At 45.2% G+C, this 11,867-nt stretch overlaps 2 protein-coding genes across 2 annotated transcripts; both read right to left on the reverse strand.

Annotated features, from left to right (window-relative positions):
* Window positions 1-5,429: 5,429 nt before the first annotated feature.
* LOC9630463 (protein transport protein Sec24-like At4g32640) lies at window positions 5,430-9,894 on the reverse strand. Its single transcript, XM_024683109.1, has 24 exons — window positions 9,166-9,894; window positions 8,972-9,109; window positions 8,841-8,915; window positions 8,691-8,789; window positions 8,527-8,638; window positions 8,350-8,477; window positions 8,178-8,297; window positions 8,035-8,115; window positions 7,904-7,981; window positions 7,762-7,854; window positions 7,655-7,709; window positions 7,539-7,603; window positions 7,418-7,489; window positions 7,282-7,365; window positions 7,113-7,232; window positions 7,001-7,066; window positions 6,872-6,949; window positions 6,664-6,802; window positions 6,446-6,610; window positions 6,245-6,387; window positions 6,017-6,196; window positions 5,872-5,960; window positions 5,779-5,810; window positions 5,430-5,715 (listed from the first exon to the last, which is right to left on the reverse strand). The coding sequence occupies exons 1-24, from the start codon at window positions 9,817-9,819 to the stop codon at window positions 5,600-5,602; spliced, it is 2,982 nt and encodes a 993-aa protein (XP_024538877.1). The 5' UTR covers window positions 9,820-9,894; the 3' UTR covers window positions 5,430-5,599.
* On the reverse strand, window positions 9,864-11,829 carry LOC112349185. The gene is made up of 5 exons (XM_024683115.1): window positions 11,330-11,829; window positions 10,952-11,270; window positions 10,558-10,889; window positions 10,426-10,485; window positions 9,864-10,360 (listed from the first exon to the last, which is right to left on the reverse strand). The coding sequence occupies exons 1-5, from the start codon at window positions 11,827-11,829 to the stop codon at window positions 10,321-10,323; spliced, it is 1,251 nt and encodes a 416-aa protein (XP_024538883.1). The 3' UTR covers window positions 9,864-10,320.
* Between the last annotated feature and the right edge of the window lie 38 nt (window positions 11,830-11,867).

Here is an 11,867-nt window from a genome sequence, read left to right on the forward strand (position 1 = left end):
TTTTGGGGATCCTTTAGCCTACGGCATCTCGGGGAGTCGGTTCCTTACATAGTGTTGGCAAGCACAGCTGTGAATGGAGAAAGACTTAGTGGGGATTGAAGAAGGGATATTGGGGAAGGGTGTTCCTTATGTTTCCAAGCATTTTAAGGGTGCTAAAGTGTGGTCAAGGGATGACCACTCATGGGCAGATAGTCCATTTTTTGAGAGATGAGACTGTGATGTAGGTGGTCTTAGACTATTGATGGGACAAGGGTGAATGAATATGGCCTTAGCGTAATGGGCTAATATATTAGTGGTACCTTTGGGTGTTGGTCATGGGATTGGACATGTGAAGCACTTGGACCAAGTGCAAAGGCTAAGTGGCATAAATGCCATTTATAGCACTAGTATGTCCCAAGTCAAAAATAGGACTTATGGAAGTTGTGAGCGAGACTTCTTCAAGTGGTCAAATGTGTGGTTAAGTGACTAAAGTAAAATAGAAATTTTAGTTTTTTACAATGGTAATTCCATCACTCATTTAAGTCAATGTGTTTCCCATAAAGTATGATTTCTATTAACTTTTAGAGTTATTTCCTTGACAGTTTGCTAGACTTGGGTATGCATCAACGAGGACGTCGATCTTCCCTAAGGGGGGGAGAGTGTCATAAATGTGACTTCGGGTATCGAAAGATACTTGTTAGCCAATCCTTACAAACACTCTTTCTTTACTACCATGACAGCAAAAGGTTAGTATAGTTGGATCCCATTAGAAGCCCCTTTTGTGCTAGTGGAGTTAATTGGGCATTTCGAATGTACTTAGACTAAAAAAACATAAGGATGGAATTCCTACGTGCTATTAATTAAACATACTTATTTTGGTAAGGAGTTCTTGTCTCATTATATTTTACACTGGCTAGTGACAAGAATCCCTATATATTGAGATTAATCCCTCAATATCATCAAATGATAGCTTACCGTGTCTACTAAACACATTTGCTATCATGCCCTAAATGTTGGTCCCATTTAGTCTTAATTACTATTTAAGATTTGCCACTCCATAAATAATAAGTTTCAAACTTATCCCAAAAACTAACTCCTGGTACAGGGAGGCTAGGGGTGAAAGTCTAAAGTATGTGTTCCTCAAAGGGGAGATTCCAAATGTATAGTAGGGATAGTGGCTAGAATACATGTTCGACCATTTGAGATATTAGTTTAGCTTCTGTTTAGTGTTGACTAAATCCATATTTGGTGTCAACTAAATCGATATCTTGCAGTTCTACAATCTGAGCAGGAGTTGATAATCCCCCAGTCTGTGCTACCACGATTCATAGAAATATTAGCTTGGACAATATTCAATACCTCTCTTGATGGAAGCATGTTATATACATGCTTCCAATTGGGATCATAAGCCTCATGTACTTGTATAGCATTGGTCTCGAAATTCCAAGGTAAGTTGCAAGGTAATTAGTAGTTTTAGTCTAGAGAATTCAAGTAACAAAATTAATTAGACTTCCAAAGCCTCGCAACTATACAAATTTAGTACACAATTAGTATGACAATAGATAATTTAACTTACCTCAAAAACATCTCTATCCTCAATGGTCTCACTCTCAACACTTGATTTATCAGAAACATTAATGCCATGATATACAACACTATGTTCTTCATCCTCCATTAGACTTGCTTCTCCAATTAGATAAGGAAAAGCCTACATAAATCAGGTGGTTCCACACACACCATTAGGAAATACTTTAGGCCAAAACAGTTTCAACATTGCAACCGAAAAAATAAATGATCTACAAACAGGAAATAGACTTCACCTCCTACCAGAAAAACTGCCAGTTGAATCCTGTCTTGGGTAGCAACATTAGAGACCAGGACAAGCTACCAACCCTAAGTTAACAAGTCAAAGTTATGCCAATGAATGAATGGTCCATGCATACGTGTGTATGAGTGATAATGGAAACATGCCATGGCCATCCGATGGGCATATTATGGCCATAAAATTATAGACGAATTGGAAGACAACATGTCAGTTTTTGCATATGATCATCCACACACAATTTATAAATTGAACACCATAACTTCCTCTTTTTTTAACCGATGCTACATTAGCCCTTTGATTCTACCTGAGGTAGATAGTTCAAGCCTCTCTCACCCCATGTTTATCCCAATAAGTTTGCAATTTTATTTAAATCAGATTTAAAATCACAATTCATTTTGTGCCTCCAATTTGGTTAGTTCTTGATGCAGTGGTCCTTTGCTCCATTTCCAGCCAAACTGGCATTGGTGGCACTTGTTGTTGTACCAGTACCAGTTTCTCAGGCAACTCACGCATTTGCTTCCACTCCACTTCCATCTGGAGAGGCATCGGTGGCAATCGCTGCTATACCAGTACCAGTCTTTGGGACACTGGATGCACTTATGGCCGTCCCAGTTCCATCCAGATTTTGCATTGCCAGTGGGCTGTTGCGTTGGTGGTCCCACTGACGTCCACTCCAACCAGGAGGATTGTCACAAACATGGCCAGAAGCATCAGCTGGGACTTGCTCGCCATTGTATTGTCAATTTAGCAATATAAACTAATTTCTTTTCTTGTATCCCTTCTTTGCTTTGCTGTATTATGGTGCCAATTTATATGGAGGATTTGAGGCTGAGTCTAAGTAACAATGCTATGTACACGGTTTTTACTGCTTCTCGGGCATGATATGTCGTGTTTGATTGACGGGGTCAAGAAACAAGTGTACGACTTTATCCAGATGAAACAACCTCGAGTTTCGTTGTGAAATTATCAAAAATATCCCGGTGACTATAAAAATGTTTATCTATCTATCTATCTCGTTGCGATCAATCACTATTTTATATGAATTGCCTCATATGCATTAAAAAATATGATAATGTTTTCAAAAGTGAACGCACTTATTGATATGGTGGAGAAAAGGCCTCCAAGCTTCTAAACATTCCGAAAAAACTTTATGAAATATTAGAAAATGAAACTCAAGCAGCAAGGCAGGATGAAATCTCTTCCGATCCTGCCAAGGAAATGGGACTTCCGCTACCATAGAATGGACGACACAGTTTATTTACCAAAAGGTTATTACAATTGGCTATTATACAAGTTTCAGCATGGAAATGATGGGCAATTCAGTTCTTACAGAACCTTCCAGTCCAGTGCCAGCCCCTTTTCGCATCGGTGGCAACCGATGTCATACCAGTGCCAACAGAGCAGTGGTGGCAAGAACTGGTATACCAGAACCAGTACTCCGGGCATCGGTGGCAGGAATTGTTGTACCAGAGACGCACTTCTTCCTAATCGTATCCCAGTGCCACCCCGACTTGCATTCCCACGTCAGGGCGCTTGCATTTGCAATGCCTCCCACCAGGAGCACCGCCTCACGCACTTCTTGTTGCTCGCCATTTTCTTAAAACTCTCCTCTTGCCTCTGTCTCGACTTGCAAACGATAAGAAACTTTGAGTGCTAATCCTGTAAGACGTGGTCACCGCCTAGAACTGTAAATCCTCCCATCCAACACTTCAAGCTTCTTCAAGTTAGTTCAGGGCTACTCATTGACAATATCTACGTTAAAAAAAGCTGTGATACAATGTGGCCTTGGCTTGGACTGGGTACCGATTGATCCAGATTTGGTCCTTGCGTTTGAGACAACACAATCCTGTGGGGAAGGATGGAAACCAAGTGAACTAGAAAATTCACGTAAACTTTTCTTGAAGTTTACCTCAAACAATGTCGAAAAGATGACATAAACACTTCTCTAGTAGCTTCTCTTGTACTAAAGCCTTCCTTTGTGTTCGTGGAGTATCTTGGCTGGAAGTAAAAATTAGTCGTAGAATGCAGCTAATTATTCACGCAGGATAAATAAAGGTTAGAAAGAAAGAAAGCAGGGCAGTCTGAGGTCGGGAGTTCGAGCATCTCTCACATCTTTCATATACTTTCATAACCAAATGGACATTTGGTCACAATTATTTTGTGACGATCCATTAAATATTGGATTCCAACTTGGTCAGTTCTTGATGCAATGGTCCTTGCTCCATTTCCAGCCAAATTGGCATTGGTGGCACTTGTTGTTGTACCAGTACCAGTTGCTTGGGCAACTCATGCATTTGCTTCCACTCCACTTCCAACCGTAGAGACATTGGTGGCTATACCAGTACCAGCCTTTGGGACACTGGATGCACTTGTGGCCGTCCCAGTTCCAGCCAGATTTGCATTTCTGCTGGGCTGCTGCACTTGCGATTCCACCAACGTCCACTCCAACCAGGAGAATTGTCACAAACATGGCCAGAAGCATCAGCTGGGACTTGATCGCCATTGTATCGTCAATAGAAATGCAAACTGATTGCTTTTCTTGTATCTCTTCTTTCACTTGATGCTGGGTTATGGTGTTGCCAATGTGGGACCAATTTATATGGAGGATTTGAGGCTGAGTAAGACGGCTATGCACACGGTTTTTACTGCGTCTCCGGGACGACATGTCGTGTTTGTGCTTGATTGACGGGGTCAATCCAGATGAAACAGTCTCTATTTAAGTCCCGTGAAATCATCAAAAGACAATGCATTAAAAAATATGATAATATTTTTAAAAGTAAATAGCTAGAAACTGCAAGAAATTTATGAACCGTAATTTCTTAAAGTCCACTCATACTTGTGGCCAAACTAAGAAGCATGATTCACATTTCCCTCTCATCTCTTGTCTCGAGTATGAAACTCAGCAGCGCAAGACTTCGGTATTTCGACAATCTTGCTGCTCGAGTTGCTAGAAACTAAAAGTGAAATTGGCAGCAAGTCTCTCGTCAAGTGGATTCTGGATGAGGAAACCGAGCCTTAGAATGGGATGTCATGGAAAGAAAAGCACACACATTTTATTCACCAAAAGGTTATCACAAGAAACAGCACAACCACAATATTTATTGTCGTCGACATATTACATAAGCTTGGATCTTGATGGGCAACTTCAGTTCTTCTTGCAGGAACTTCCAGTCCAGTGCGAGCCCATCTTGCAGCGGTGGCAAGAATTGTTGTACCAGTACCAGTTTGGCGGGCAATAGACGCACTTCTTCCCATCCCAGTGCCCCCCCGGCTTGCATCGCCCCTGGGCGCTCGCACTTGCAATTCCTCCAATGTCAACTCCCACCAGGAGCACCACCACAAGCATCGCCAGCAGCATCTTGTTGCTCGCCATCTTTTTTAAGAACGCCTCTTGCTTTGATGTGATCCCAGACTTGTGAACGAGATCGGAGAAAGCTAGAGAAACTTGGAGGAGCTTGAATGTGAGCTTTGATGTGCTTGAGTATGGAGTGGGAGGATCTATAGTGCAGGAGAGCGTGTTATAGTTCCGGATAACTCGCTGACTTTTTCGACGTTGAAAAGTAAAATGTCAAGCCGCGCGGATACGGATGTAGATCTTCGACCGTGTCAAGCGCGAAGTCAGACGTTTTGGGTATTTGTGCTTTCATTGTAGTAAAAAACATTAATGTTTTACAACGTCTGGAGTAAAATGGGTTTGCCAAAACATAATTCTTGCAAATGCTATGCTTGAGAATCTTTTAGATTCATGACTAATGGGGAATGTTATTGAATGAATTTCTTCCGCTTTTAATAAGCTCAGCTCCCAGACTGCATTTTTACCTGGATTTGCCTGTGCACGTAGACAAGGAACTCCACATAAGACGAGCCCAGCCCGCTCTTGTCTTCGATCATGAAGGAGTGGAACATCATCTCTGTAACAAAACCGAATGAGCAAGAGTGCCTCGAAAAAGAAAAAAATGAGAGTGTTTGATCACCTAAAGGATCTCCCCGCTTCAGCAAATGCAACCTAGAATAGCAAGCATCCGCATTAGAAAGACTAGTGAGAGTTTTATTTTATCGAAACATACCGCAGGTAAGAGCAGCGTTGGCGACGGATCTCGTTCACCATCTTGTTCAGCAAAATTGATGGCTCGTTATCGTACTCTTGCAACAAAAACTGCAAAAGAGAAGAGTAAGAAAATTACGAGTCATACGAGCGAGGGAATGAAGTACCTGTCCGGGAATCACTTCGTTCACAGACCGCACTTCAAAGAGTTGATGAAGGAGCTCAGAGGAGACAGCCTTCCCTGCGTATAGAAAAGCGTCCTCACCGGTCTCCAAAAGAAAGATTCCTTCTGGGTCCAGGTTCTCGCTTGATAGAGGAAGCGTCGGTGGTAGACTCGACTCGTCCAGCTATGCAAAACGCGCCTTTAATCAGAGTACCAAAGAGATAACTAGTACCTTTGGTATGTTGTGGACGGAAAATAGTCTGGGATACACCAACGGTATCGCGAGGGATGCCGAGATGCTTGTAGCTCGCATAAGCCAGTAAGCTCGTTCATCAACACGAACATCTTGCCGGAGACCCACGCTCTTTGTAAGAGCTGTAAAGAAGGAAACGAGATTGTGAAAAGTTAAAAAAACAAACGAAACGAAACTTACCGAGTGTATATAGCGGTAGCAGCTTAAGGCATTCGGGCAAGATAAGCTGGCCCGAAGAAGATGCAGTTGCGCAAAACTTTCTATACGAAAACAAGCTCTGAACGCACTGTCCAATGGTTTGCTCCCTAACTTGCGAAAGAGGGGAGACAGGCACGCCTTGAGCAGCTGTATCAAAGGCAATTTCAGAACCTTGAACGAAAATCACACAGATTACTTACCAGTTTTCAAAAGATAAGTGAACTGTGCATCTAGATCCGCGCCTTTGAAAAGGTTGCTCAGAACGTTCGTGCAGGTAAGTGATAGTGTACTAACTCTGATACGTCTATGCCCATCGACCGTGGTGTAGAGTAACGCCGACTACAAAAGCATTAGACAAGTTTGGCAATAGTCAGAACAGGCAATAGCATTATGTAAATGCAAGCGCACCTGAAAACAACAGTCCGCTCCTTCTTGGAATTTGTCTTCGTGCTTGAACGTGACCAGAATAGATTTATCACAATCAATCTAGAAAAACACACTGCATTACAGGAGCTTAGTTCCATGTAGATCAATTACCGCAGGAAGATCGACATCAGTGGTAACCCGTTTACAGCTGCCAAAGTAGTCCTGGACTTTGATTCCCTACAAGAGAGATTCACACAGGTTCTAACCAGTTCATGTCTTTTACCTGACTACATCGCACACGCATCACGGCTTCAAGTCCTTGAGGTCTGGTTAAGTTCCATCGTAAATCATTATACAACTTAGCTGAATCCATGGTAGCAGAGAAGGGAAAATAATAATAAGCCTGAAACGATGTCAGTCGGACAAAAGTAAGGAGATTGACAGTAACATACTTGACCTCCAGTTGTGATGGGCACAACTGAAAGTGATGCTATATCGACGTATGTTTGGGTTGTCAAAAACAAGTCCACGCAAACCTGCATGATCGAAAGCTTACATGTTGCAGGGACAAACCTAGTTGCTTGGTACCTGGGACGAAGAAAACTCCTCTGCCATGGCTTTCAAAGTTTTATCTGCAGGTTGTAACACCTTGTGCGCTTCCTAAGAATAAAACAATAGAGTCACATGCCAAACAAGTAAATCTCCATACCGCAGATTTGTCTCGCGCCTCTGCCTCCCTTGGGGTTAAAGCTCCAAGGCCAATAGATGGTAAAACTGCAAAGCCCATTTAAGAACGTTCGAAACAAAAGCTTTAGTCCATAGTACCTGATTGGAAAACTAAGAGCTTTCCCCCAGTAGGTTTCAAAGCCAGAAATGACCCCTGCAACAGAATAACACCTTGTATCAAGGTATCTAACTTAAAGCCCAAGCACCTTCATTGCTGCACCAAGAGCTGATTCCTGAACCACGTTGTCATGAAACATGTTGGGTATGTTCTCCAAAAGAGTTTCCATGTGCTCGCGGCCCTTCAATCATCAAAGATGAATACAGAAACTAGAAAGGTCAACTACAAACCTCAGCGACAGGAACCACAAGTCCGTTTTCAACTGGAACATATACGTCTTGTATGTCTGGCACTACGAGCATGGATGGCTGTCGATATCGACTTAGGAAGGATTTGAATAAAAAGAGAACATTATCTAAACCTGTTGCAGGTCTTTACTCAAATTGTAGAAGTGTATAGTTGAATCAAACGTTGCAACTCCAACCATTGTCCTAGGACCTTCCTGAACGTAAAGCAAAATCTTGAATGATTCAAGTAGCACAAAAAACTATGCACCGAGCTTACTGCAATATCCGCCAGAACTCTCTGAATAGCACTGCAAGCTGCGGCGGCCGCTCCCGTCTTGATAGCATTAGCTGAGACATCCACCAGAAAGAAGAACACTGGTGGCATTGGAGGTCGAAGCTACAAAATTTATTTTAACTCTTACGACTGTCTGTATATTGCTAATACGTACCAAATACTCTTGGGTTGCAACGAACTCGACTGTTCCACGAGAGAGTTCAGGCCTGTCGTCAGCGTCTCTCCTTCGTCCATCCGGTCCGAGGTTGCAAACGTAATCTCGCGGAGTTTCGTTTGTGTGTCCTGTTGATGTAGCACGTTAGATTTCATGCTTGCATAGAAAACATCTTACCACAAATATTGCAAACAAAACGGCGTCCTTGGTCGATAAACTTCATAAAGGAATTAATGTATGCTTTACATCTATTGCACCGAACTGGCCCACTTTCTCCAAAGTCAACAACCTGCCAAGCATTTGAGCTACCAAAAACAACAATCTTTGCTTCTCTTGAGTACCTTGATAGGCTCTTCATTCACGTGAGGGAGGGCGAGTGGCTGAATTATCAGAGCCAGAGGCATTTTCGAGGTGTTTAGCAAATCCGCGGTGCATGGAACCTAAGTTTCTCACAATCAGAACACCAAAAACACCAGTGTTTACCACCTTACCTGATAAAGAGTGCTTCGCATAATCCTTGGGCTACAGTTTCCGGCATCTCTCACGTAAAAATCACTCGTCGAAGACTGCATCGAAGGAAAAAGTTATAAAAGGAGGAACACAAGAGTTTTCGCAGACTTACCGGAGGAATTGGACCGCTAGAAACTGTATCATAAACGGACGTAGCGAAGCTCGGCTGGGGGCGGGGAATTTGCGATGGATCAATGCGTTGCGAAGGAGTCGTAGAGGGAGAGCCAGGCTGCTGTAAATTATCTCCAATCTAGCAACAGAGAAAACAAGCATTAGAGAGCTCTCTCCAAAAAGCCCGATACTCACAGAGGGTCTCCAATTCTGGCCAGGAGGAGGCGGCATTTGCGAGTAACCAGGCCCTGGCGGCCGGCTTAGAAACTGTGGAGGCTGGAGAGGAGGTCCTTGCATCTGTAGAGGCTGTGGAGGAGCTTGAGGATGGCTCTGGAATGGCTGCGGCGGCTGTCCCTGGATCGAGGAGGGGTGGCTCTGGAAAGATGGAGGCCCCTGGATTGAGCTCTGGAACGATGGAGGAGGGCCCTGGAACTGGGGAGGCCCTTGGATCGACGCCGACTGGCTCTGGAATGGCGCCGGCATGCCTGAATTCGCCTGGAAGCTCGAAATTTCCTGTCCTGATCCCACTCCCGGGCCCTGGAATGGACGAGAAGGCGGCGCCATACCTTGGAATGGAGGCGGAGGTCGCAGAGATCCGCCATACTGTGGCCGAAAACCTACCATGCCCGGCTGATTCGACGCGCCATACTGTGGCACTGGCGTAGCTCCAGCTCCGGGAGGAGGAGCAGCGGCCTGAGATCCCGGCAGCGGCGGTGGCGGCGCAGATCCATACGGTGGCGGCCGGATGAAGGATCCATCGGGGGGAGCTTGCGGCGGCATAGATCCATACTGTGGAGGGAATCCGCCGGGCCGGATCGGGGCTCCATACTGCGGTACCTGGGAGCTCATTTGATCTGCGCTTCCAGAGGAAAACCCTAAAACAGAGGACTATACAATGGTTGCCCTAAAAAGGGCGATTTTCGATTGGAGTAACGATGAACGCTTAGAACGAACTTAGAAACGGGACTAGAAAACTTCCAGCGCTAGAAAACTCCATGGAACTTTGTGCCTGACTTGTAGCAAAGCTGACTTTACCAGCACGGAAGGACGAGCGTGGCAATTCTCCCGAATCGGCGCTAGCAGCGAGAGTACAAGATCCACAGCTCCAGGGAGTCCTCGAGATCACCTTGCCGTGATCTGGGACGAGATCTTCTGGAAGAAGCCGAAGTGACTGAAAGTCACAGGCTTTCTCGATTTGCCTAGTCGTGCTTGCGAGGACTGAGGAGGAACGCTGGTGAAGTTAAGTTTCTCGAGCGTGGACAGGCTTTGCTCTTGGGAGCCGGGACGATACTTTCGAATCGAGGACACGAACCAGGAGAGACGTCATCGACAGAAATTCGAGCAACATCTTCAACAGCTTGAAGTAGCAACGAGCAGCTTGCAGTAGATCCTGGGAAAAAAAAAAGAATCCGGTAAGAGAAGATACATCTGATAATACATCTGGAGGATACGAACGTCATCGACAGGAATGAACAGCTTGACGTTGCAACGAACAGTTTACTCCTGAGGTAGATCCTGCAAAAAACTAGAATCTGGTAAGAGAAAATACATGTGAATTCAACCAACCTTTTGTGCGATCTATTTTACTTCTTGAGAAAGTCTGTAAAAAATTTGATTTTCCGGGACGGCGACTTTCTCCTGGCGCTGCCACTGTCAAACTTGGCAGCACCCCAACCGCGAACTCTCTTTTTCGGCAGCATTAAATCTGCTGGCGTGCCATCAATGTCGACAATGGTGAGTACCTCTCTGAATTTCCCTCCAGGCGTGGCTAGCAGTCTCTCCTCCCAGGGTATGGCGTTCTCGTTCCTCCTCCATCGATTTGTATCGATGTCTATCACCAGCTTGTCCGTGGTGAATCCGTAATCTCTCCCGTACAATGGTCTTGATGGCGATTCCTCGTACCATTCCACAGGTTCTCCCTGGAAAAAGTCGTGCTTCAGAAAAACAAAAAGACAAAAAAAGAAGAAGAACGTAAGAGTACCTCTGTTCTTGGACAAAGTTGACAATGCGTCATCGCAAGTCGCTCGTTCATGCGTCTCATCTTCTCGGCCGCCATTTTTTCCGATGGAAGTGGAGTGTCTGCGTAGAGCGCATCCTCCTCGGGCCTCCAAAGTTGGAGCTTGATCCCATCCTCGACGCAAACTCCAGCCTTTTCCAGCTCTTTGACGATCGCGCTGCGCCTTTCCAATCCCTGCCGGGACAGAAAGATGACGGGGTTGGATCCCTGTTGCTTCATCAGCTCTACTTCCACCCCGTGCTTCACAGCGGCCGACTCGATCCACGCTTTTGTTTTGGCGAATCTGTGCGAAGCTCTCGGACGTGAAGAAAAAAAAAACCTTTTTTTTCCTCGCTCTAGTACCTTGCTCTACGAACAACACCGTTCTTGGCGAGCTCTTCCTCGAGGAGCAATCTCTGGAGCTCCAGCGGTCTCAGCAGGACGTCGTGGTAGAAAAACTCTCGCCCCATCAGCTCCCCTGTCCACTGGCGAATCCGATAGCATCCCTTCTCGTGGAAGAGCTTTGGAATTGTGCACACCCCAATCTCCCTGTTGGCCGGGGTGTGCCCGATCGTCTCCATCGCCGCAATGCAGGCGGCCGGATCGAGCTTCGCGTAATCCATTGCTCCATCGCCGCTAGTCCCTCTGTATGCTCTCCGGAAGAGCGCGTGGAAATCTTGCTCGAACCAGAAGCTACCAATCCTGTTCGCGTAGAAGATTGGTACCTCATTCTCAGCATCGAAGAAAAATCGGAGACGCCGATCACTGCTGCTGCTGCTGCTGCTGCTGATCGATCGAGGCGATGCGATCGATCCGTGGAGCGCCGCTCTCACGACGCTGCAACGTCCCCATCCACAGCGCATGAGCCCTAACCCTAAATTTTAAAAAGTTGACTCGGGCA

Source organism: Selaginella moellendorffii, unplaced genomic scaffold (genome assembly GCF_000143415.4).
Source record: "Selaginella moellendorffii unplaced genomic scaffold, v1.0 SELMOscaffold_1, whole genome shotgun sequence".
In the NCBI taxonomy this organism is placed as follows: domain Eukaryota; kingdom Viridiplantae; phylum Streptophyta; class Lycopodiopsida; order Selaginellales; family Selaginellaceae; genus Selaginella; species Selaginella moellendorffii.